The sequence below is a fragment of the Aethalodelphis obliquidens genome, unplaced genomic scaffold (genome assembly GCF_003676395.1).
Source record: "Aethalodelphis obliquidens isolate GAN/ISIS:26980383/991018 unplaced genomic scaffold, ASM367639v1 scaffold121, whole genome shotgun sequence".
In the NCBI taxonomy this organism is placed as follows: domain Eukaryota; kingdom Metazoa; phylum Chordata; class Mammalia; order Artiodactyla; family Delphinidae; genus Aethalodelphis; species Aethalodelphis obliquidens.
In genome coordinates this window covers 789,550-816,634 of record NW_020838065.1, presented here as the reverse complement: position 1 = coordinate 816,634, position 27,085 = coordinate 789,550, and the positions used below count along the sequence as shown (strand labels likewise).

The 27,085-nt window shown below is 39.6% G+C and overlaps 1 protein-coding gene across 6 annotated transcripts in view; it reads left to right on the top strand.

Moving 5' to 3' along the window:
• The window catches only part of UIMC1 (ubiquitin interaction motif containing 1), a 126,004-nt gene that overhangs the window by 49,346 nt on the left and 49,573 nt on the right, over positions 1-27,085 (top strand). For 5 of the 6 annotated variants that reach the window (XM_027098187.1, XM_027098189.1, XM_027098190.1 and 2 more), the window contains 5 exons: positions 13,229-13,353; positions 14,088-14,193; positions 14,496-15,232; positions 22,048-22,112; positions 24,972-25,048. In XM_027098187.1, coding sequence (XP_026953988.1) covers positions 13,229-13,353; positions 14,088-14,193; positions 14,496-15,232; positions 22,048-22,112; positions 24,972-25,048 — 1,110 coding nt within the window. The remainder of the gene's footprint in view (positions 1-13,228; positions 13,354-14,087; positions 14,194-14,495; positions 15,233-22,047; positions 22,113-24,971; positions 25,049-27,085) is intronic. The other variant, XM_027098193.1, reaches the window with a different exon arrangement.

Sequence of the window (27,085 nt, the reverse complement as noted above, 5' to 3'; positions counted from 1 at the left end):
AAAGTGATTAGAGGCATATCTTGTTTAATTTTGCTTCACTTTATTGAGCTATGTAGGTTTTTTTTTTTTTTAAACACAAATTGAAAGTTTATGGCAACCCAGTGTTAAACAAATCTCTTGGGTGCCATTTTTCCAACAGCACTTGCTCACTTCATGTCTCTGTGTCACATTTTGGTAATTCTTGCAATATTTCAACCCCTCCACAATCAAAAGATTAAAACTTTTTGAAGGCTCAGATGCTGGTTAGCACTTTTTAGCAATGAAGTAATTTTTTTCAGTAACATTTTTTAATGAAGGTGAAATTGTGCAGCTCAGATTGGGACTTGAACCCATGGGCTGGGACTCAAACCCAGCCCAAACCCAGATTGGGATTTGAACAGTCTTCTAACTGAGATCACACACCGGGTCTCAGGACTTAATGAAGCTCAGGTTCTTTTTGGGTGATTTTTGAGTTTTATTTTAGTTTTTATACAGCAGGTTCTTATTAGTTATCTATTTTATACATATTAGTGAATATATGTCAATCCCAATCACCCAATTCATCCCACCACCACCACCACCCCTGCCACTTTCCCCCCTTGGTGTCCATACGTTTGTTCTCTACATCTGTGTCTTTATTTCTGCCCTGCAAACCGGTTCATCTGTACCATTTTTCTGGTTCCACATATATGCGTTAATGTATGATATTTGTTTCTCTCTTTCTGACTTACTTCACTCTGTATGACAGTTTAGATCCATCCACGCCTCTACAAATAACTCAATTTCGTTCCTTTTTATGGCTGAGTAATATTCCATTGTATATATGTACCACATCTTCTGTATCCATTCATCTGTTGATGGACACTTAGGTTGCTTCCATGTCCTGGCTGTTGTAATTAGAGCTGCTGTGAACATTTTGGTACATGACTCCTTTTGAATTATGGTTTTCTCAGGGTATATGCCCAGTAGTGGGATTGCTGGGTCATATGGTAGTTCTATTTTTAATTTTTTAAGGAACCTCCATACTGTTCTCCACAGTGGCTCTATCAATTTACATTCCCACCAACAGTGCAAGAGTGTTCCCTTTTCTCCGCACCCTCTCCAGCATTTGTTGTTTGTAGATTTTCTGATGATGCCCATTCTAACTGGTGTGAGGTGATACCTCATTGTAGTTTGATTTGCATTTCTCTAATAATGAGTGGTGTTGAGCAGCTTTTCATATGCTTCTTGGCCATCTGTATATCTTCTTTGGAGAAATGTCTATTTAGGTCTTCTGCCCAGTTTTTGATTGAGTAGTTCTTTTAATATTGAGCTGCTTTTATATTTTGGAGATTAATCCTTTGTCCGTTGATTTGTTTGCAAATATTTTCTCCCATTCTGAGGGTTGTCTTTTTGTCTTGTTTATGGTTTCCTTTGCTGTGCAAAAGCTTTTAATTTTCATTAGGTCCCATTGGTTTATTTTTGTTTTTATTTCCAGTTTTCTAGGAGGTGGATCAAAAAGGATCTTGCTGTCATTTATGTCAAAGAGTGTTTCTCCTATGTTTTCTTCTAAGAGTTTTATACTGTCTGGCCTTACATTTAAGTCTTTAATCCATTTTGAGTATATTTTTGTGTACGGTGTTAGCATGTGTTCTAATTTCATTCATTTATACGTAGCTGTGCAGTTTTCCCAGCACCACTTATTGAAGAGGGTGTCTTTTCTCCATTGTCTATTCTTGCCTCCTTTATTAAAGATAAGGTGACCATATGTGTGTGGGTTTATCTCTGGGCTTTCTATCCTGTTCCGTTGATCTATATTTCTGTTTTTGTGCCAGTACCATACTGTCTTGATTACTGTAGCTTTGTAGTATAGTCTGAAGTCAGGGAGTCTGATTCTTCCAGCTCTGTTTTTCTTTCTCAAGACTGCTTTGGCTATTCGGGATCTTCTGTGTTTCCATACAAACTGTGCAATTTTTTGTTCTAGTTCTGTGAAAAATGGCATTGATAATTTGGTAGGGATTGCATTGAATCTGTAGATTGCTTTGGGTAGTATAGTCATTTTCACAATGTTGATTCTTCCAATCCAAGAACATAGTATATCTCTCCCATCTGTTTGTATCATTTTAAATTTGTTTCATCAGTGTTTTATAGTTTTCTTCATACAGGTCTTTTGTCTCCTTAGGTAGGTTTATTCCTAGGTATTTTATTCTTTTTGTTGCAGTGGTAAATGGGACTGTTTCCTTAATTTCTGTTTCAGATTTTTCATCATTAGTGTATAGGAATGCCAGAGATTTCTGTGCATTAATTTTGTATCCTGCTACTCTACCAAATTCATTGATTAGCTCTAGTAGTTTTCTGGTAGCATCTTCAGGATTCTCTATGTATAGTATCATGTCATCTGGAAACAGTGACAGTTTTACTTCTTCTTTTCCAATTTGTATTCCTTTTATTTCTTTTTCTTCTCTGATTGCCATGGCTAGGACTTCCAAAACTATGTTGAATAATAGTGGTGAGAGTGGGCAACCTTGTTTTGTTCCTGATCCTAGAGGAAATGCTTTCAGTTTTTCACCATTGAGAATGATGTTTGCTGTGGGTTTGTCATATATGGCCTTCATTATGTTGAGGTAGGTTTCCCCTATGCCTGCTTTCTGGATAGTTTTTATCATAAACGGGTGTTGAATTTTGTCAAAAGCTTTTTCTGCATCTCTTGAGATGATCATATAGGTTTTCTCCTTCAATTTGTTAACATGGTTTATCACATGGATTGATTTGCATGTATTGAAGAATCCTTGCATCCCTGGGGTAAACCCCACTTGATCATGGTGTATGATCCTTTTAATGTGCTGTTGGGTTCTGTTGGCTAGTATTTTGTTGAGGAGTTTTGCATCTGTGTTCATCAGAGATACTGGGCTGTAGTTTTCTTTTTTTGTGACATCGTTGTCTTGTTTTGGTATCAGGATGATGGTGGCCTCATAGAATGAGTTTGGGAGTGTTCCTCCCTCTGCTGTATTTTGGAAGAGTTTGAGAAGGATAGGTGTTAGCTCTTCTCTAAATATTTGGTAGAATTGGTCTGTGAAGCCATCTGGTCCTGGGCTTTTGTTTGTTGCAAGATTTTTAATCACAGTTTTAATTTTAGTGCTTGTGATTGGTCTGTTTATATTTTCTATTTCTTCTTGGTTCAGTCTCGGAAGGTTGTGCTTTTCTAAGAATTTGTCCATGTCTTCCAGGTTGTCCATGTTATTGGCATAGAGTTGCTTGTAGAAATCTCTCATGATCCTTTGTATTTCTGCTGTGTCAGTTGTTACTTCTCCTTTTTCATTTCTAATTCTCTTGATGTGATTCTTTTGCCTTTTTTCTTGGTGAGTCTGTCTAATGGTTTATCAATTTTGTTTATCTTCTCAAAGAACCAGCTTTTAGTTTTATTGATCTTTGCAATTGTTTCCTTCATTTCTTTTTAATTTATTTCTGATCTGATCTTTATGATTTCTTTCCTTCTGCTAACTCCAGGGTTTTTTTTTGTTCTTATTTCTCTAATTGCTTTAGGTATAGGATTAGGTTGTTTGAGATTTTTCTTGTTTCTTGAGGTAGGATTGTAATGCTATAAACTTCCCTCTTAGAACTGCTTTTGCTGCATCCCATAGGTTTTGGATCGTTGTGTTTTCCTTGTCATTTGTTTCTAGGTATTTTTTGATTTCCTCTTTGATTTCCTCAGTGATCTATTAGTTACCTAATAACATATTGTTCAGCCTCCGTGTGTTTGTATTTTTTACAGATGTTTTCCTATAATTGATACCTAGTCTTATAGCGTTGTAGTGGGAAAAGATACTTCATAGGATTTCAATTTTCTTAAATTTACCAAGGCTTGATTTGTGACCCAAGATATGATGTATCCTAGAGAATGTTCCACAAACAGTTGAGAATAAGGTGTATTGTTGTTTTTGGATGGAACGTCCTATAAATATCAATTAAGTTCATCTTGTTTTTTTTTATATATATATATATATATATGTATGTAATACAGTTTTAATTTTATTTATTTTTTATTTATTTATTTTTAGCTGTGTTGGGTCTTGGTTTCTGTACGAGGGCTTTCTCTAGTTGCGGCGAGCGGGGGCCACTCTTCATCGTAGTGCGCGGGCCTCTCACTGTCGCGGCCTCTCTTGTTGCAGAGCACAGGCTCCAGACACGCAGGCTCAGTAGTTGTGGTTCACGGGCCCAGTTGCTCCGCGGCATGTGGGATCTTCCCAGACCAGGGTTTGAACCCGTGTCCCCTGCATTGGCAGGCAGATTCTCAACCACTGTGCCACCAGGGAAGCCCTTGTATTTTTTAATTTATCTATTTTATTTCTTTATTTTTGGCTGCGTTTGGTTTTTGTGCGTGGGCTTTCTCTAGTTGCAGTGAGTGGGGGCTACTCTTCATTGCAGTGCGTGGGCTTCTCATTGTGGTGGCTTCTCTTGTTGCAGAGCACGTGGTCTAGACGCCTGGGCTTCAGGAGTTGTGGCTCGTGGGCTCTGGAGCGCAGGCTCAGTAGTTGTGGCACACGGGCTTAGTTGCTCCACGGCATGTGGGATCTTCCCAAACCAGGGCTTGAACCCATGTCCCCTGCCTTGGCAGGCAGATTCTTAACCACTACACCACCAGGGAAGCCCTAGTTCATCTTGTTAAATGTGTCGTTTAAAGCTTATGTTTCCTTATTTATTTTCATTTTGGATGATCTGTCCATTGGTGAAAGTGGGGTGTTACAGTCCCCTACTAATATTGTGTTAGTCGATTTCCTCTTTTATGGCTATTAGCATTTGCCTTATGTATTGAGGTGCTTATATGTTGGGTGCATAAATATTTACAGTTGTTATATCTTCTTCTTGGATTGATCCTTTGATCATTTTGTAGTGTCTTTCTTTGTCTCATCTAATAATCTTTATTTTAAAGTCTATTTTGTCTGATATGAGAATTTCTACTCCAGCTTTCTTTTTTTTTTTTTTTTTTGTACATGGGCCTCTCACTGTTGTGGCCTCTCCCGTGCGGAGCACAGGCTCCGGACGCGCAGGCTCAGCAGCCATGGCTCACGGGCCCAGCTTCTCCGCGGCATGTGGGATCTTCCCGGACCGGGGCACGAACCCGTGTCCCCTGCATCAGCAGGTGGACTGTCAACCACTTCGCCAGCAGGGAAGCCCCTCCAGCTTTCTTTTGATTTCCATTTGCATGGAATATCTTTTTCCATCCCCTCACTTGCAGTCTGTATGTGAACTGGGTCTGAATTGGGTCTAGGTCTGAATTGGGTCTCCTGTAGACAGCATATGTACTGGTCTTGTTTTTGTATCCATTCAGCCAGTCTATTTGTTTTGTTTGGAGCATTTTAGCCATTTACATTTAAGGTAATTATCAATATACATGTTCCTGTTACTGTCTTTGTAATTGTTTTGGGTTTGTTTTTGTAGGTCTTTTCTTTCTCTTGTATTACCTGCCTAGAGAAGTTCCTTTAGCATTTGTTGTAAAGCTGGTTTGGTGGTGCTGAATTCTCTTAACTTTTGCTTATCTGTAAAGGTTTTAATTTCTCCATCAAATCTGAATGAGATCCTTGCTGGGTAGAGTAATCTTGGTTGTAGGTTTTTCCCTTTCATCACTTTAAATATGTCCTCCCACTCCCTTCTGGCTTGCAGAGTTTCTGCTGAAGAATCAGTTGTTAACTTTATGGGGATTCAGTTGTATGTTATGTGTTGCTTTTCCTTTGCTGCTTTTAATATTTTTTCTTTTTATTTAATTTTTGATAGTTTAATTAGTATGTGTCTTAGTGTGTTTCTCTTTGGATTTATCCTGTATGGTACTCTCTGTGCTTCCTGGACTTGATTGACTATTTCCTTTCCCATGTTAGAGAAGTTTTCGACTATAATCTTTTCAAACATTTTCTCAGACCCTTTCTTTTTTCTCTTCTTCTTCTGGGACCCCTATAATTCGAATGTTGGTGTGTTTAATGTTGTCCCAGAGGTCTCTGAGACTGTGCTCAATTCTTTTCATTCTTCTTCCTTTATTCTGCTCCCTGGCAGTTATTTCCACCATTCTATATTCCAGGTCACTTATCCGTTCTTCTGCCTCAGTTATTCTGTTATTGATTCCTTCTAGAGTATTTTTAATTTCAGTAATTGTGTTGTTCATCACTGTTCGTTTGCTCTTTAGTACTTCTAGGGCCTTGTTAAATGTTTCTTGTATTTTCTCCATTCTGGTTCTGAGATTTTGGATCATCTTTACTATCATTACTCTAAATTCTTTTTCAGGTAGGTTGCCTATTTCATCTCCATTTTTTTGGTCTTGTAGGTTTTTACCTTGCTCCTTTGTCTGTAACATATATTTTTTGTCTTTTTTTTAAATTTATTTTTTGATGTGTGGTGCTGTATTCCTGTCTTACTGGTTATTTGGCCTGAGACGTCCAGCACTGGGGTTTGCAGACAGTTTGATAGACCTGGGTCTTGGTGCTGATATGAGGAACTCTGGTAGGCCTCGCTCGGATTGATATTCCTTGGGCTCTGAGGTTCTCTGTTAGTCCAGCAGTTTGCATTCGGAGCTCACACCACAGGAGCTTGTGTCTGACCTCCGGCCTGGGAACCAAGAAACTGCAAGCTTCGTGGTGCAATAAAAAAAAAAAAGGGAAGAAAGAAAGAAAAAAAACGAGCAGTACAATGTCAAAGAATAAAAAACAAAATGAAATCAGAAAGATAAAAAATATATTAAAAAAAATAAAACTATAATTGAAACAACTGCAACAAGGTGAAATAAAACCACAGCAAAAACAAGAAAAGAGAAAGGGGGGGTGGGGCAGCGAGCCAAAAGGAGAGATCACTAGCGAAGTATAAAGAATAAAAGTTAGAAAAATAAAAGATTTATTTGGAAAAATAGAAATATAAAAGAATCAACAGTGAATCAGCAAGGTAAAACAGAACCTCAATGTAAAAGAGGGATAAAGAAAAGAAAAAAAAAAGGCCTAGGGTATGGGGGCGGAGTTTAGGTAGGGGGTGGAACTTAGGTGGGGGCAGGGTTTAGGATGGGGTGGGTCCTAAGCGGGTGGGGGGTGATGTTTGAGCATGGGGCGGGGCCTAGATAGGGCTACATTTAAGCGTGGGGCGGGGCCTCTGCTTAGGACCTGCACAGAAGAGGAGAGGCAGCACCTTGAGAGGAGGGCCTCTGGAGTGTGGGGTTCTGGAGTTTGGAGGTAGGGCCCTGAGTGAGGGTGTGTGAGTGGGGTTTAGGCCCACCTCCTTTGGAGGGAGTCTCTGAGTGTAGAGGTAGGGCCCTGGGTGGGGGTGTAAGGGTGGGGTTTGGGCTCTGCGCAGCAGAAGGGAGGCTCTGAGGCCAGAGGATTAGGCCTGGGAGACCAACAGGCTTCCTGGTGCCTAAGTGGACAGGGAAAGCACTGGCCTGGTTCCCTTCCGTTCCTTTGTGCCCCTCCCCCACTGTCTCCCCCAGGGTCTCCCCTGTTGCCCCTCAACTCCTAACTGTGGGTGGATCCTGCTGAGTGTAGGAACTCCTTCCCTCCCCCAGCCACCCCTTGGGGTGCTGTCCCGGAGGTCCGGCCTTTACGTTTGCTCCCCCTTACCTCCTTCCCACTCCCTCAGGACCCACCCAGCTGGAGGGGGCCTAGGTGGGCAGAGGATCAGGCCCGGGATCTCAACAGATTCCTGGAGGGTCCAAGTGCGCAGGGGAAACCTGGCCACACTCCTTTTTGATCCTCTGCCCTCCCAGTGGTTCCCCAATTTATCCCTTCCCCTCCCCCAGCTGCCCCTCAGGGGCACCATTCCCGTCTGGCCTCCACTTCTCCTCCCCCTTCACTCCCCCAAGCCTCACGTCCTACCCGATCACTGGGGTTTCCTCCTGTCCCCTTAGTTGTCTGTGGTCCCCCAGGGGTGCCAGGTAGGTGCCGTAGTTGTGAGGAGATGCGAATTATGCTGCCTCCTAGTACGCTGTCTTGACTCTGCCCCACCAGACTTTATCATTTTTATATGTCTTCATGATTACTATTTTGATAACAACATCTGAGTTTCTTGAGTTAACATGCTATAATGTACTTAACCATGGCCTTGTCTTTACGTATCTAAGTAAGTTAAGTCACCTTATAGGTTATAGGGTAATGAACATATTTTTGTGTAACACTTTTCTTCTTTTCAGTGATTGTTCAGGATAAATTCCCAGAAGTGGTATCACTTTCTTTGAGAAAGCACATCTGTACGGGTTATGACACAGTGCCTTGATTATTTCAAAAGTGTTTTATAAATTTACATTGTAACTGGCCATGTATAGATATATCAGCTTTACCAAAGTTGCAGAGCTGTATCTGTTTTGGAAAAGGAAGTTCTTAGGAAAAGATTAGGGCAGGAAAATAATTTATCTTTTGTTGTTGTTGTTATATGGAATGTTCTCTTTCAGCCATTTTGAACAACCGCAAATTATTCAGGTTCTCTCTGTCTAGTTTTGTGTTCTGGATTGTTTGGATTGTTAACAGCCTGTTTGCACATCTCAGTGGGAGGCTAACCTGAATGTTGGGAGATGTTAATCATCATAAATTATGACCAGCATGATCAGCTTCACACAAATTGTGTAGTACTTTGTGTTTAGAATCAGCAGAATCATTTGATAAGCTGAATCAAGCCAATTCAGTTAGAGAGTCTAAGGTTGACACTTGCTGACATATTCCTTTAAGGAGCATGCCTCCTGGGTGGTATTCCAGTTTGTTTCTCTCTTTCTTCTAATGGTTGGGTTCTTATTACAGTAGAGAGGTCAGGTAAAATGTGTCCTAGTCAGCAGTGATGTTTATCGGACTTTATTCTCAGATCATGGTTATATAAAAAATAAGAGACAGTAACTAGTGAATGAGTGTCCTTTTTTAAAAAAATAAATTTTATTTATTTATTTATTTATTTATTTATTTATTTTTGGCTGTGTTGGGTCTTCATTGCTGCACGGGCTTTTCTCTGGTTGTAGCAAGTGGGGGCTACTCTTTTTTGTGGTGTGCAGGCTTCTCATCGTGGTGGCTTCTCTTGTTGCGGAGCACGGGCTCTAGGTGCACAGGTTTCAGTAGTTGTGGGTCGCGGGCTCTAGAGCACAGGCTCAGTAGTTGTGGCACACAGGCTTAGTTGCTCTGTGGCATGTGGGATCTTCCTGGACCAGGGCTCGAACTCGTGTCACCTGCATCGGCAGGCAGATTCTTACCACTGCACCACCAGGGAAGTCCCAGGTGCTTTTAAAAAAAATTTTTTTTTTCTCTCTGGGTCTTGTCTAAGAAATAGTTGACTACTCCACAATTACAAAGATTTTTCACCTATGTTTTCTTCTAGGACTTTTATAGTTTTAGCTTTTACATTTAGATATATATTCCATTTTGAGTTAATTTTTTGTGTATAGTATGGATTACCAGTTCTAGTACCATTTGCTGAAAAGGACTGTTGATGAAAATCAATTGAAAAATTGATTTGTGGATCTATTTCTGAATTTTATATTATGTTCCATTAAATGAGCTTGTTGGGATTTTTATTGGGATTGTCTTGAATCTATAAATCAAGTTGGGGAGACTTGATATCTTACTTTCTGAATTAGGTTGCTATTATTTTTTTCTTTATTCTTAGTTAGAATTCACCAGTGATTAATGTCAGATGGCCTTGGGTTTTCTTTATGGAGGGGTTTTTAATTAGAAATTCAAATTGTTTAATAGATGTAAGGCTATTCAGATTTTCTGTTTCTTCTTGTGTCAGTTTTCATGATTTATGTTTTTCAGTGATTTTTTTTGTTTGTTTCAGTTAAGCCAGTGTTTCTCAGTCCTTTTTTCATTACTGTTCCCTGAAGGATCCTTTTTTTTTTTTTTTTTGCGGTACGCGGGCCTCTCACTGTTGTGGCCTCTCCCGTTGTGGAGCACAGGCTCCGGACGCGCAGGCTCAGCGGCCATGGCTCACGGGCCCAGCCGCTCCGCAGCATGTGAGATCTTCCCGGACCGGGGCACGAACCTGCGTCCCCTGCATCGGCAGGCGGACTCTCAACCATCTGCGCCACCAGGGAAGCCCCCCCATGAAATTTTAATACCACAGATAATGCTGTATATCCTGTTTATGTACTGACTTATATATCCATTTTTTATATGTAAAGAGAGTAAGATTTTTTTGGACTTCCAAGGACCAGTTTTTGTCCACTTGGGGATGATATCATGCCTATTGAGAATGAATGATCCAGTTTGTCAAATTTATTGGCATAAAATTGTCCACAATATTCCCTTATTATTCTTTTCATGAGTGTAGAATCTGTAGTATTACATCCCCTCTTTTATTGTTGTGTTGTTAACTTACATGTTTTCTTTTTCTCCTTCATCAGTTTAATTAGAGTTTTATAAATTTTATTGACCTTTTAATGGAATCAACTTTTGGTATTAATTTTTTTTTTATCCTGAAGCTTTTTTTTTTAAAAAAATTATTTATTTATTTACTTAATTTTGGCTGCATTGGGTCTCCTTTTTTGTGCGTGGGCTTTGTCTAGTTGTGGTGAGCAGGGGCTACTCTTCGCTGTGGTGTGTGGGCATCTCATTGCGGTGCTCCGCGGCATGTGGGATCTTCCCAGAGCAGGGTTGAACCTGTGTCCTCTGCATTGGCAGGTGGAATCTTAACCACTGCACCGCCAGGGAAATCCCTAAATTTTTTTTTCTTTTTTTAAATTTATTTTTGGCTGCATTGGGTCTTCCTTGCTGCGCGTGGGCTTTCTCTAGTTGTGGTGAGCAGGGGCTACTCTTCGTTGCGGTGCATGGGCTTCTCATTGTGGTGGCTTCTCTTGTTGCGGAGCACGGGCTCTAGGTGCATGGGCTTCAGTAGTTGCAGCGTGGGGGCTCAGTAGTTGTGGCGTGCGGGCTCAGTAGTTGCAGCTCGTGGGCTCTAGAGCGCAGTCTCAGTGGTTGTGGTGCATGGGCTTAGTTGCTCCGTGGCATGTGGGATCTTCCTGGCCCAGGGATTGTACTGGTGTCCCCTGCATTGGCAGGCGGATTCTTAATCACTGTGCCACCAGGGAAGTCCCTTTTTTTCTTTATTGTATGCCATCTTCTATTTCATTGATTTCTGCTCTTTATATTTCTTTCTTTCTTCTTACTCTGGGTGAATTTCACTCTTCATTTTTTGGTTTTTTAAAGAGGAAAGCTTGGATCTCTGATTTTAAACTTTTCTTCTTTTCTAATATGATCATGTATAGCTATACATTTCCCTGTAAACATTGTGTTAGGTACCTTCCACAAATTTTGATACGTTATGCTTTCATTCTCATTAAGGTCACTTCAGATTCATTTGGGTGAATTTTTTATGTTGAGATTCAATTTTAGGGATCCCTCATCCTTATTGATTTTATTTTACTTTTTAAAAATAGGTTTAACCTTTACCTGGTTAAGTCAAGGATATACAAAAAGGTATATGCAAAGAAATGTCACTCCCTCCCTACCCCTTCCACTTTTTGCCCAACTACCTATATATAACCACGTGCATTAGTTTCTAATTTTTCCTTCTTGTGTCAGTCTTTGCAAAAAGTAGCATACTGTATACTCTTTTGTGTTTTTTTTTAACTTAATACCATATCTTTGAAATCATTCTGTTCCCAGACCATCGATACCTTCCTTATTCTTCTTTACAGTTTTATGTATGTATACCAGAGTTTATTCAAGCAATGTCCTATTGTAGTCATTATGTGGACTCTGGTGTTTTGCAAATTCAAACAGTGTTGCAGTGAAAAATATAGTGCATATTTACTTCTTTAAAAATTGGAAATATATCATTAGAGTAAATTGCTAGAATTGGGATTGCTGTTTCATATATGTAGTTTATTAGACATTGCCAAAATCCTCTCCATAGGGAATATACAAAATGGCAATATTCTTATTTTTTTTATATTGGAGTAAAATTGCTTTATAATGTTGTGTTAGTCTCTGCTGTACAATGAAGTGAATCAGCTATATGTATATGTATATCCCCTCCCCCTTGGACCTCCCTCCCCACCCTACCCCCCTCATCTAGGTTGTCACAGAGCACCGAGCTGAGCTCCCTGTGCTATACAGCAGGTTCCCACTAGCTATGTATTTTACACATGGTAGTGTATTTATGTCAAACCTAATCTCTCAATTCATCCCACTGTCTCCTACCCCCCGTGTCCACATGTCCGTTCTCTACATCTCCATCTCTGTTCCTGCCCTGCAAATAAGTTTATCTGTACTGTTTTTCTAGATTGCACATATATGTGTTAATATACGATATATGTTTTTCTCTTTCTGGCTTACCTCACTCTGTATGACAGACTCTAAAATGGCAATATTCTAATTCTGTCATTTCTATTTATTAGCTGGAATAATTCTTTAAAGAGAAACTTCTCTTCCTCTGGTTGGTTACCCAGTAGTATAGCTTGTGTTGGAAGAGTAGAACAAAAGCTTTATTCTCTATCCTTTTATTTACCAGTTTTCAGAATAGTTGATTCACTAATATTCTTCAACAGCGACCAGTTAGTTGTTTTTTTTTAAGTACTATTATGAACTCGTAGATTTAGACATATTTAGTGTGTTTTAATTCATTGCATTCATTATCCTTATTGATGTTCCAGTGGTCCCATTTTTAGCCAGTGAGAACCTTTTTAAGTTGGCTCATGAATTCTTTTGATATGACCCTAGTTATATCGGATAGGTTCATTGCTCACAGATATGATAGATATTCTAGTTCATCTTCTACATTTCATGCTGCAGACTTGGAATCAACTGTTTCTCTCCGAGGTAACCCAGTTGCTTTTAATGGGAAATGGTGTTTGGAGATGAAATTCTGGTCGTTAGAAATGTTCTTTTCTACTGGGTAAATCAGAGGATTCTGAAGAGTAAAATTATTCTAGTTAAATGTTGAGCTTGAAGCAAATATGTATAAAGTGATATGTAGCAAAAAGCCCTAGAGTGGGAGTTAGTTCCTCTTATTTATTCATTCACCAGATATTTATTGAATATCTACCAGGTGCCAGGTACTCTTTTCTTGTGCTGGAGATACAACAGTGAACAAAAATAGGCAGAAACTCTGCCTTCATAGGAGTTCACAGTCTAGTTAACCCAGGATTCTTGTAACTGCTGCCAGCACCTTACCTTTTGGGGCTTTCCTCATTTGTAAAATTATAAAATTGTACTAAATGGTCTGTAGTGTCTCTGCTTGAAAAGTTTAATAATTTTGTTTCTTGTCTACGTGCTGATTCAATGTTTGTGGTGTCCCTCTCTCTCTTTTCCCGATCTTCTTACAGAAATGACAGAAGAAGAACAGTTTGCTCTGGCTGTCAAAATGAGTGAACAGGAAGCTAGGGAGGTGAACAGCCAGGAGGAGGAAGAAGAGGAGCTCTTGAGGAAAGCCATTGCTGAAAGCCTGAATGTAAATACGCTATGTGGAAAAAGTTTGTGAGGATTCATCAGCAATAGTTTTTTATTTCTGCAGTGTTATGGCTGCATTAGGAACTAGTTATAGTAGTTCATACGGTTTTCAAGTAACAGATATTTCCCATAATAATTTTTAAGTCTGTGTTGAATTGTTGATGAACTCAATTTGAAGTGTTTTGTTAATTCTGTATGAAAGTTTTCCACCTCACAGATTTTCAGTCCATAGCTTAAGAGAACCGTAGTAGTTGGCAGCTTCTGAAAAGAGTTATTGAGTGTCAAGAAACCAAAAGGGAGCAAGATAAGCAAGATAAGATAAAACTCCCCTGTTTTGTGGGGAGAGCAAAGGGAATGAGAACCAGAGGTGGGTTATGGAGAGAAAAAATGAGCAGTCTTAAAATTTTTCAAATAATTTTTAATTGTGATTTGAATATGTGTAATTGAAATTATTTTAAATGTGAAAGGTATTTGCCAGTGGCAGGTCGTGAGCCATCCTTTATGCCATTCACCTCTCTATATTAGAAAAGGGTTTAGTATAGTGTTCTAGTATAGCACTTTTCACATAGTAGGCATGCAGTACATGTTGTGGAATTCATTTGAATTGAGCATCTACGTTTTGGAGAAGGGAATCTCTTAGGGACGGTGGACTCCCCTTCTTGTCCTTTCCTGTGACCCTTCCTGTATAGCTGTCTTAATAATAAACCTGGTCTGGTGTGGGATCACTTGTTTCAGAGTTGCCGGCCTTCTGATGCTTCTGTTACCAGATCTCGACCTCTGGCCGCTGGACCATCTTCACAGTCCCACCAAGAGAAAACCACAGACTCTGGGACCTCTGAAGGCATGTCTCCCTGTTCTGGCTCCTTCTCATCAAGTATAACCGTATCACAGGGATATCATGCTGAGAGTAGATATACAGAAATGTCCAGAATCCCTTTGGTGGTATTAAAGAGGTTAAATCAGAAAGTAGTTGAGATCTCACTAATATCCAGCATACTTTTATCTCCAAGGAAAAGCCAACTTTTGGTTAAACCCAGAGAAGAGCCTTTTTTTACCCACTTTATGTAATTCTTAATAACTTACCAAGCCCTCTTAATAAAAAATGGTTTGTCCTTAGCCCTACTTTTTCTCAAATACCTACAGGCATATGGCAGCTGGTACCTCCATCACTGTTTAAAGGCTCACATATCAGTCAGGGAAACGAGTCTGAGGAAAGAGAGGAGCCTTGGGACCGCACTGAAAACACTGAAGAGGAGCCGGTCTCTGGCAGCTCAGGAAGCTGGGACCAGTCAAGCCAGCCAGTGTTTGAGAATGAGAACGTTAAATGTTTTGACAGATGTACTGGCCACTTGGCTGAGCGCACACAGTGTGGGAAGCCACAGGAAAGTACTGGGAAGGGTTGTGCTTTTCACAAAGCTGCCCAGGGTAGGGGGGACACATCTAGGCACTGTTTGCCTACCCCAGCAGATGGCAAAGGTCTCCAGGACATTGGGGGCACTGTGCACTACTTCTGGGGTATTCCATTCTGCCCTGCTGGAGTAGACCCTAACCAATATACCAAGGTCATTCTCTGCCAGTTGGAGGTTTATCAAAAGAGCCTGAAAATGGCTCAGAGGCAGCTCTTAAAAAAAAAGGGGTTTGGGGAACCAGTGTTACCTAGACCTCCTTCTCTGATCCAGAATGAATGTGGCCGAGGAGATCAGGCTAGTGAAAAAAATGAACGCATCTCAGAAGATATGGGAGATGAAGACAAAGAGGAGAGGCAGGAGTCTAGGGCATCTGTCTGGCACTCAAAAACCAAGGATTTCCAAGAAAGCCCAATTAAAAGCTTGAAAGAGAAACTTTTGTTGGAGGAAGAACCAACAACCAGTCATGGTCAGGTAAGGGTCAGTGATGCTGTAATTAAGGATGATTAAAGAAAGGATTATTTTAGCTATCTGTTCTTTTTGTGTTTTTGCCCCCCTGATTTTTAAAGTAGCATATGCTCACTGTGGAAAATTAGGAAAGTACAGAAGAGTGTAAAGAAGAAAAAATTGCCCATAATCCCAGCACTAAGAGGCAATCATTATTATTTCTGTGCATATAAAAATACTTTTTTCTTTTTAATTTTTCAACAAAATGAAGACTCTTCTGTGTAAACTTTGTTCCTTTCCCCTATTTAATAGCTTATCTTTGATCTTTTCCTATTATGTATACTTGAAAACATTATTCTATCAGATGGATATATCATAAATTTATTTTTTGTTTTAAAATATGTATTTCTAAAAAGTTAAGTTTTTGAATAGGTAATAATGTTCAACTGGCTCAAAATTCAAAAAGATATAAATAAGAAGTTTGTCTCCTATCTCCATCCCCAGCCAACCAGTTCCCCTCCCTGGAGTCAACATTTATTACTAGTTTCTAGTGTATCCTTCCAAGATATTTCATGTAGTACAAGCAAATGTGTATACATATTCTTTTCCTCACTTTTTACACAGCTGATAGCATATTCCACATTATTCTGCACATTACTTTTTCATTTACTATCTCTGTGAGATCATTCTATAATAGTACCTAAAAATTTTCTTCTTTTTGGGCGGGGGTGAGGGGACTGTGTAATATGTCATGTATGGATGAGTTTATCTAGTGCCCCTATTGGTGGACATTTAAGTCGTTTCCAAAATAATAGTTACAAACACTACTGCAGCGATTATCACTCTTTTTTTTTTTTTAATTGGAAGAGGATTATTACTCTTGTGCATAAGATGTTTCATCTACATGGGAGATTTTGTAGGATAACTTCTTGTTGATATAATTGGTGGATCAAAGTATATATATATACTTTGCTAGCTGTTCCTAAATTGCCTTCTGTAGAGGTTGTATGAGTACCAGCTTCCCCATACCCATACCAGTACAGTATTATCAGGACCGTACTGCCAGTCTGAGAGATGAAACATGGTATCGCAGTCTTTTTTTTTTTTGGCTGTGTTGGGTCTTCATTGCTGCGCACGGGCTTTCTCTAGTTGTAGCGAGTGGGGGCTACTCTTTGTTGTGGTGCGTGGGCTTCTCACTGCTGTGGCTTCTATTGTTGCGGAGCACAGGCTCTAGGCACATGGGCTCAGTAGTTGCGGCACGTGGGCCCTAGAGCATGCGGGCTTCAGTAGTTGTGGCGTGAGGGCTCAGTAGTTGTGGCTCTTGGGCTCTAGAGTGCAGGCTCAGTAGTTGCGGTGCCTGGGCTTAGTTGCTCCGTGGCATGTGGGATCTTCCCAGAGGGATCAAACCCATGTCCCCTGCATTGGCAGGCGGATTCTTAACCACTGCTCCATCAGGGAAGTCCCACAATGCAGTCTTAATTTGCACTTTTCTCCTGTGTAGTTGAGACCCATTTGTATTTCCTTTTCTGTCTGTTTAGATCTTATGGGCATTTTTCTTTTACCATAGTCTTTTTCTTAGTGGTTTGTAGGCACCCTTTATGTATTAGGGGAAGTGGTCCTTTGTGATAGGACGTGCAGATAGTTTTCCAGTTTATTTTTTCCCTCACATAATGGCGTATTTCTGATTTTGCTTGTGGTGATTTTCAGTAATTTACTGAAAACAATTCCCTGTTTGGGGACATTTAGGTTGCCTTTTAAGTCTTTTTCTGAGATATCTAGATAATATTATATAGATATATAGGTTGTATGTGTAATAGAGTAAGCTTATATTCTATCTTTTCTATTTTTTCTCTAAGTGTTATAAAAAACAATCATAATTACGAGTTCTTTATAAACTAATTTTCAAGAGTATTCTGTTTTATTACTTTACTATTTTTTGTCACTGTTTCTGTTATTGGACTCTTGAGTTTTTGGTTTTGTTTTGCTAATATCCTGTTCTGTCTCTTTTATGATAAGGGTTCAAGATATGGTAGCTATGAGAAATTTCATGGCATTGTGTAGAGAGCATGGATTTGGAGTTTGAATTTTGACTTTAGTGTTTTAGTGACTCTGCCTTTGAGAAAGCCATTTAGCCTCTGAATCTCAGTTTAAAAACATCTGTAAACATCTGTAAAATGGGAGTAGTAATTCATATCTTTCAGTAGTTTTAATGATTAAAGTGAATTATGTAAATGTCTAGTATAATGCTTAGGAGATTATAGCCACTCAGTAAATGGTAGTTTTCTCTAAGGGACCAGAAGTTTATTCATTGAGAATATGTATGGGAATTATTCTTCCCTAACAACCTTTTTCATTCACATTCTAGAAACATAGCTATGTGGGAGGATAAAACATTTTTCTTAACAGTTCTTCTAGTGACTTGCCTCTTTTCCAAAGGAAAGTTAGGTTATGCTTATAACATTTTATTTATTCATTGTGATTCAGAGATACTTCCTCTTTTTTTTTTTTCTTTTTTTCTTTGCGGTATGCGGGCCTCTCACTGTTGTGGCCTCTCCTGTTGCGGAGTACAGGCTCTGGACGCGCAGGCTCAGCGACCATGGCTCACGGGCCTAGCCGCTCCGCGGCATGTGGGATCTTCCCAGACCGGGGCACGAACCCGTGTCCCCTGCATCGGCAGGCGGACTCTCAGCCACTGCGCCACCAGGGAAGCCCAATACTTCCTTTTAAAAGAATAAAGTAACTCCACAGAGGGAACACTTAATGATTTACTGTAATTCAAGTCATTAGCTTGAAAGATCCCAGGGGCCAGAGTTCTAGAGCAGACTTGTGTCAGGTTCTGAGGTTTGAAAGCAGTGCCTTTAGAATAGGCTGGAAGTGGTTACAACCTAGTGGCTGGCCTTATTAGGTTGAAGTTCTCTAACTTCATGAACAGGCCACCAAATACTACACATGGTATTATTAATTGGTACTGTTTGGCTATAACAAACTAAATCAAGCTAGCTTAATTAAAAAGAGGACTTCATCATAAGGAAATAGGGTACCTCATAAATTCTAAAACAGAATGGTAAACCAAGCCTGGATAAGGCACTAGGTCTGGAAAATTCGTCTGTATCTCGTAGTTATATTGTGTCTGCTTCATTTTCCTCCCTGCAAACTGGCTTCCTTTGCTTCTCTGTTTCACGTGGTAGGTGGAAGATATTGATCCTACAGTTCCCAAAGGTTAAATACAGGTTACAGGAGATTTATTCTTTCCCAGTTCCAACTTCAAACTTCTAGGAAATGACTTATGGCCCATTTAGAGTTAGTAGCCATCCCCAGCCCAGTTGTCTGTGGCCCAGAGCGGGTATGTTCCATGTACAAATGGCTGTGAGCCCACTGCTATCCTGCAGTGCGAGGGGTGAGGAACAGTCCTCAGTAAAAGGAGACCAGGTAGACAACCTAGTAAATATTCAGTTTAGTCATTAACATTATTTTTAGAAATCACTTAGAACTATTGAAAAATGCAAAAAAAGTGTAAAGAACAAAGTTGAAAGTAGCCACAGTCCTACCATCCAGTGATGTATTCCTTCATCTTTTTTTCTATGCCTATTTTTTTGTATGGTTTATATCATATTACTGTATTTTTATATTTTTAAGTTAACATTATGTAAACTTTCTTGTGATGTTAAAATTATTTATAGATCTCATTTTTAATTACTATAATATTTTGGCTTATAAGTTTATGGTAATATTTAAATCATTTTCCTATTGCTGGGTATTTCAGTTTTGTGATTAACATCTTTCTAAGTAAAGCTTTTATTTATTTAAGATTAGTGTCTTTAGAGATAGGGAGCCAGAAAAATGCTAGGTTAAAGAGTTAGGAACATAAAAAAAAAAGACCTGCTATTTACTGCTAAATTGCTTTTAAGAAAGATTGTTCAAATTTTTACACTCTTTCCTTCCAGCAATGTATGAGAATGCCTAGTTCACTGCAGCCTTGCTGATGTAGAATAGCGTCTTTAAAAAAACAAAACAAAGAGAAATCAACTTAACTAATTTTATAGGCAAATAATGAAAGTCTTGCAATTGTAATTTCTTGTCTTATCTTGGTCTTTTGCTTTCAGGAACTGTGGGTAGAAAGAGTTTGTGTTTGTTAAACATTTTGTATTGATTATGGCTTTGCTGGAACTGCCCACATTTGAGACACCTTGGTTGATAGAGATAGCAAGAGAGTCCCAGAAATAGGGACTCAGAGAAACATTCACCCTGGGGCAAATTGCTTAGGTTATAAAAACTTGACATAGACTGAACAGTTTGGATCAGATGATAACTGGTTTCTGGCATCACTGCAATTATAGGGAAGTTGTTAATGAAGATGGAGAGGTCATCTTGATGGCTGTACAGCAGGGAGAGGAGGGTTAGTATATTGATGTGGTCCCTACTTTTTAGGGTCTGATCCTTAATTTTTCAGTCCAGGTACTGGGATTTCTTTCTTAGAAATGACCAGATTCTGTGGGAATATGAGAACTGACTTTGATTAACCAAATTTCAAGCTGGTATGTGTACCAAATGTCAGTTTATTAATTTATTATGGAAGAGAGACATTTTCATTAACCAGAATACTCAAGCCCACCATCATACCTTTTTCTAGGATGAAGGAATCTGGAAGGCTGAAATAATAATCAGAAAATGGAAGTTTTAAGGGGCGATTCAACTAGTCTTTGGAAAGCTACTAGTGCCTGCAGCAGAGGACATTTCTGTGGTGATCAGATGATGTGTCTGTTAACTTTCACTTCCAGACCATGGTGTTGAAGACACTGCTTGATTCTGTGTCTTTGGATTTTTCCCTTTTAGATTTGTTGCTAACTATCCCTTTGAATTAACATATTATTTGTTCAGGCAGAGTGCAATGTCTTGATTAGGCCACAGCTTCCTTAGTGAAAGTTACATTCCTGTCATGCTTCTCTGTTCACCTTGATTAGACTTGGATATTCTAATCAAATTTTGTCTGCTTGTTTTGCTCTGTTATTTTCATATTCTGGAAGAACCTTACTTTACCCGTGTTTAGATTACTGCCATTGAGGTATAAGTTTAGGAATTAAAAATGGTTTATTGAAATGAAGACAGTCTTGGGATTCTATGTGGAAATGGTTAGGAAGAAAATTATTTGACTAAACAACATAGCTGTAGTGGTTAGAGCATGGATTCTGGAGTCAGAAAGGTCCAGGCTCCACTTTGAACAGCTCTGTGATTTTGGGAAGATTATTTAACCTGTCAAAGTTTCACTTGCCTCATTTCTAAAATAATAGCTTCTACCTCAGAAGGTTCTTGTGAAGGTTAAAGGAGATAATACATGTAAAGGGATTAGCATAGGCCTGGCACATAATAGGTGTACAATAATTTTTTAAAAAAATTACACTGGGAAAAAGGAAGAGATATGTTTAGCCTGAGGTAGAGGTGGAGGTATCTCATAACTTATTAATCAGTACCTTGTTTGCTTCTGAAGCCAAAGGCTTAGTTGGCTAGTCATTCTAACAAGGTAAAATTCTGTTAAGCGGACACCAGGTGTCAGTATTTACCTTTTTTTTTTTTTTTTTTTGAGATAGAAATAAAACTGTTTTGTCACCACTGAGTTCACACAGTCAGGTGAAGTATTTATTTCTGTTGTAGTTTAGTCCTTTTGACAGTTTTGTTCAGCCCTCATTTGTCATAATGACTACATTCCCAATCATTGTACAGCTTTATCTTCCCTTTGACTGAAGGCTCATCTAGGCTATTCCTGTTTTTAGTATATTTCATCATTTACCTGAGTGGTATAGAGGTGCCTAACTCGTTTAGGTTATTTATATCCTGTTAGGAGACCCTGAAAATTTCAGCCAGTAGCTTTACATCTATTGGAATAAGCCTCACAGCCCAGGCACTTCCTCAGAAGTATCCGTAAGGCAGCAGTAGCTACTTTTTCCACACTCTGCTGTGCACCTACATTTAATGAGTTAACATTTGCACCAACTCTACTATTTTTTTTTTTTTTTCGGTACGCGGGCCTCTCACTGTTGTGGCCTCTCCCGTTGCGGAGCACAGGCTCCGGACACACAGACTCAGCAGCCATGGCTCACGGGCCTAGCCACTCCGCGGCATGTGGGATCTTCCCGGACCGGGACACGAACCCGTGTCCCCTACATCGGCAGGTGGACTCTCAACCACTGCGCCACTAGGGAAGCCCCCAACTCTACTATTAATCAAAGGAAATAATTTTTTTTCTTAGCCAGTCCCTATTTATTACGTTTCTTAAAAGATATCCTTGTGGCCACATATTAAAACCATAGTGGCAGATTTTTAGCAAAAGGAATCTTTATAACCCTTTCTTTTGGATAGCCTATGTTATGGCTTGGTTGTGCAAGAGAGACTTCTTTCCACTGAGAACTGAACTTTTCTCTGTATCTCTTCCTTGCACAACAAAAGCTTCATAATTGCTTTTCTGAAATCATAATTCATTTGACTCACCAATTAATATTTATACGTCTTGCATTTTACACAGTGCATCATATATATTATCTTGTTTAATTCTCACAATAACACTCTGTGAGGCAATTGTTAATACTATTTTAAGATGAGGAAGCAGATTCAGATGTGACTTACCCAAGATTACAAAGTTAACAGCTGATTCACCCATGATTTAAATTCCAGTGTTCTGACTCCACAGGATATGTTCTTTTTATTTAAACTTACTGACTTTTGTAAAATGTTTTATTCTTATTACTAATTGCTGAGTGATAATGTTGAACAATTAAATTTTTTTTTAAAGGAAGAGAAACCAGTTCATCTGTGCCTATATATTTAGGATGTTACATATTTCTTTGCAGTCTTCCCAAGGGCTGTTCGTTGAAGAAACTTCTGAAGAAGGAAGTTCTGTACCTGCCCCACAGAGGTAAAATTATATGTCATTATGGGTCTGAATTCTCCTCTGATAGTACCAGAATAAAAGAGATGAACCACATAAGTGACACTGTATTGGAACAGCTTTCCCAGGGACCTTTTGGCTCTTTTATACACACAGCCTAGGAGAAATCATTATCTCTCAGTTCTCAAATATGCATCTTATAGAAGTCTAGAATATTAGGGTGGAAGAGATCTTAGAGGTTTACTTGTCTAATCCAACCGTCTTGGCACAAATTCCATCTGTACTATTCCTGAAAAGTGGTTACATCCTGTTACTCTCTCTCTTTTTTTTTTTTTGCGGTACGTCGGCCTCTCACTGCTGTGGCCTCTCCCGTTGCGGAGCACAGCCTCCGGACGTGCAGGCCCAGTGGCCATGGCTCACGGGCCCAGCCGCTCTGCAGCATGTGGGATCTTCCCGGACCGGGGCATGAACCTGTGTCCCCTGCATCGGCAGGCGGACTCTCAACCACTGCGCCACCAGGGAAGCTCCATCCTGCTACTCTCTTAACTAACTATACTAGCTTCCTATGCCAATAAGAAGGGCTCTAGACTGATTTCTTCATGGTCCTTCTAGTCCTTTCTCCCTTTGTTCCCTCTGCTTATGCTTATTTTATCTGCATATCTAAACCATACACATCTTTTAAGTCTGCTCTTAAGATTTGCATTCTCTTTGAAGCTTTTATATTTTTCAGGCCACACAGAACCTGTATCACCCTCACTCCCTGTACTGTGCCACTTTTAATCTGATTTTGTCTCATCTTTCCTTAAATGGTTGTATTTGTATTACCTCCTCAGTTATTCTTGATGGTTTGATTGATGGGGTTACCTTCTTAAATCTTCTCACTTTAATAATATGTAGAGGTTGATTGGTTACAAACTACACTTATTGACTAGATCAGGCTTCCAATTACTTTTCCCTTTTATTGGTAGCTGACCTTTGAGGATTACTCAAGAGCTTAATTTTGTGTTAACTGACCTTCATCTCCCAAACAGAAGTTGAGACCCAATTGCCATTTGTCACTTTGTAATTTAGTTGGTGTTCTTAGGCTTTTGGTTAAGTTGATAGTACTAGGTATTTCTTCCTGAGCTAAAGAATATAGCTGTGGTTTGATTCTCTTGCTGTTAAGACAGTTTTGGAAGTGGTTTTAACCAGAGTAGGCCTTCTGCTTCCTGCAGGCCACTCTGCTTTGTTGTGGTGAGCCTTCTGCAGAGCAGATGTAGGTTTTAATAAATGATTATACGCTTTGTCACCAGGAGAGAGTTGGAATTGCAGGCAATGCGGTTTGACTTCAAATTGATTAGCCCATTTTATAAATGTCAGCAAATTGTTTTGTGATGGACCCTTTGAATAGAGCTCTAACGTTATGTGCCGAATAAACTGTCTCTGGCTTAGGTTTATAACAAATGCTCTGAGGTGTTTTATTTAGAGGGAGAAATCACTTGTGGTTTCCTATCAGGATTTAGTTATTTATCATGTATCAGTGGTGGTTATTCTCTCTTCTTTGTGGTTCTTGGTTGATGTGAGGATTTGTGTGGTTTTTTTTTTTTTGTTCTTTTTGTTTGTTTGTTCTGTGGTATGCAGGCCTCTCACTGTTGTGGCCACTCCCGTTGTGGAGCACAGGCTCTGGATGTGCAGGCTCAGCGGCCATGGCTCACGGGCCCAGCCGCTCCGCTGCATGGGGGATCTTCCTGGACCGGGGCACGAACCCGTGTCCCCTGCATCGGCAGGCAGACTCTCAACCACTGCGCCACCAGGGAAGCCCGAGGATTTGTGATTTTAAGCGTTCTCTTGCATACTTGATCAGACTGATCGTAAAGCTCTGTGAAGCATGACGGGGCTAGCTCAGATGCTCAGATCTCTCAGCCATGTGTTCCTATGTCAGGAAGAGATTGCACTCCATGAATAGGCAGGGTAGACCAGAAGGTTGCATGAGGGGAGTCAGTCATAATTATGTTTTTCTCGAAGAGATATTCAACTTGATTGGGCAGATTTTTTTTAAAAAATAAATTTATTTATTTATTTTTGGCTGTGTTGGGTCTTCGTTTCTGTGCGAGGGCTTTCTCTCGTTGTGGCAAGCGGGGGCCACTCCTCATGACGGTGCGGGGGCCACTCTTCATCGCGGTGCGGGGGCCACTCTTCATCGCGGTGTACGGACCTCTCACTGTCGCAGCCTCCCTTGTTGGGAGCACAGGCTCCAGATGCGCAGGCTCAGTAGTTGTGGCTCACGGGCCCAGTTGCTCCACAGCATGTGGGATCTTCCCAGACCAGGGCTCAAACCCGTGTCCCCTGCATTGGCAGGCAGATTCTCAACCACTGCACCACAAGGGAAGCCCCGGTTGGGCAGATTTTTGTTGTAGGGCAGTTTGGAATTGTATCTTGTTTTGTTGCTTGGAGAGCCATATCTTGAGACAAAAGAGGAAATTTAACTGCAAGGTGAGGGGAAAGCTATTGTGTTGTCAGAAGAATCTTCATATCTTCTCTTATGAGTTTACAAATCTCTAGCTTTCAGAAGTCTGAGATGGAGGCTATAAAACACTTTTGACATCCTTATATTAAAGTGGATTTTTTTGTCTGATAGTCCTTACCCTTCAGCCTTCCTTTGTGAAGACTTCAAAAGGGGTTCTTTTCATTCAGTGATTTCACTGGAACCAAAGTTGTAAGCATATTTATTTTCCCTGTTTTTGGCTTGGAGTTTTCACTACTGATTCCTTGCTTCCCTGTTGTGCTTTTGTGGTATTGGACAGCAGGTATCAGATTACCTGTGGCTTTGTGAATGACCATTGCTTTTGGCCCCATGTTCTGATTTATTTTACTGGGAATTCACTGGGGGTTTGGTTCTTTTTTCAGCATTGCTGCTTTGAACAGTAAGAGAAGCTCAGTCCTTATGCCAGAGAGTTCTGCAGAGGAAATCACTGTGTGTCCTGGTAAGTACCCCACTGTGATTTTACTAGTTTCTGATCCCTAGCTATCTACCTTTTTGTGCCTTTTAATTTTTCTGACTTTTCCAACCCACTCTCAGGAGGTTTACGTGTGATTGATTTGTGTGTGTGTCTCTCCACACTCATACATATATATACACACACACACACACACACACATTTTTGATGGACATTGGCTCTGCTTCTCAACTTTTCTCTTCTTAGAGATAGTTTAGTTTAAAATTAACATGGCTCTTTTGTTTGTTTGTTTGCATACTAGCCTCATCAGAGATGGCAGCAAAGCATTAGGAATAGCATTTAACTCTACATTGAGAGCCAACAGGACTTTATGTTTTGGTTTATGAGTTCTCAAAGTGGGTTGTCCTCAAATCTGCCTGTCATTAAGCAGTTTTTTACCCTGAGGCTTTTACTAGTTAGTTTTACATTGCCATTCATGGGGTCTATTGCGTAGGGAGTCCAGAAATTGAATTTTGTGCACAGTTCTGTCACTGACTTATTTTTAATCTCAGAACAGATACTTAACCTGGTTAAGTATCATACTTTGCTTTTTGTTAACAGTGGTGATGAGAAGACACATGTATCAATACTTTGTTTAAGGTATGAGAGAGATGTTCATTGAAAGTTGCACATGAATAGGTCTTGATACACAAAATAATTTAAAATGAACTAAAATATCCATTATCTAAGAGAACTCTTGAGTTGAATCATTGTATAATATGAAGAATTATTTTGTGATTATGAACCACTACTTTCTAAGGAATTTGTTTTAGCTTCTATATATATTTTTGGCTTTTCTTAAAAGTGGGGCCTAATATATTATCAGTAACCTTATTCATATGAGATTAAGGAACTTCCTCTTAATGTTTAAACTCTTTGGGCAGCAAGTGTTGGACAAATGTTACCATAAGTCATATCTAATTTTCCCTTAGGTTGCGTATAACCTGTCGGGGTCAGAGAGACTCATAGTTTTCTTGTTTTGGTTTCTTTCAAGTTTTTTTTTTTCTACAGAGACTCATTTAGTTTACACATTAGTCTAGGAAAGTCCTGTAACTATTTTTAAACAATTGGCAGCATATTGTAAAGGTCTTTCTGTACTTACTTTTAAAGTTTAACTGTTGTTTTTATTGAAAGTGGTTTCTTAATTCATTTGAAATTTATTTAGATTGCTGCCTAATGATACTCACCAAGAGACCCCTCTACCAATTGCTATGATTTTGGCAGGAGCTGTCAGGAATGCTGTGTTGCTTTTGTGAAAGGATAGCATTACTCCCTCTCCATCTGGGACTGCTGACTTATGCCATCCTGCTGGGAAGTCACCCAGTAAGTTTAGGATGATGGCATGTGACATCACCCTGGGATCTTGCAGGAGGAACCTGCAAATACAATTGAAATCCCTAATGAGAGAAAAGTTAATGAAAAGTAAGCCCTTCATCACTGTGGTTAGATAATTTTTGTGATTGTGACTTGCTGTCATTAGCCTGCTAATTAAGTCCAACTGTTTGCTGATATTAACCACTTCTAAATGAGATCACAAAAGGTTTCCCTAACATTACTGTTCCTTTTGCTAAGAAGGTGTAACTACTTCTCCATGGAGTCAGACTCCTCAGTCCCTTTAATTTAGTGGCTTAAAGACTTAAACATAAGACATGATACCATAAAACTCCTAGAAGAGATCATAGGCGAAACATTCTCTGACATAAATTGTACCAATGCTTTATTAGGTCAGTCTCCCAAGGCAATAGAAATAAAACCAAAACTAAACAAATGGGACCTGATCAAACTTACAAGCTCTTGCACAGTAAAGGAAACCATAAACAAACAAAAAAGACAGCCAATGGAATGGGAGAAAATATTTGCAAACAATACAACCAACAAGGACTTAATTTCCAAAATATACAAACAGCTCATACAATTCAACAACAAAGAAAACAAACAACCCAATCGAAAAATGGGCAGAAGACCTAAATAGACATATCTCCAAAGAAGAAATACAGATGGCCAATAGGCACATGAAAAGATGCT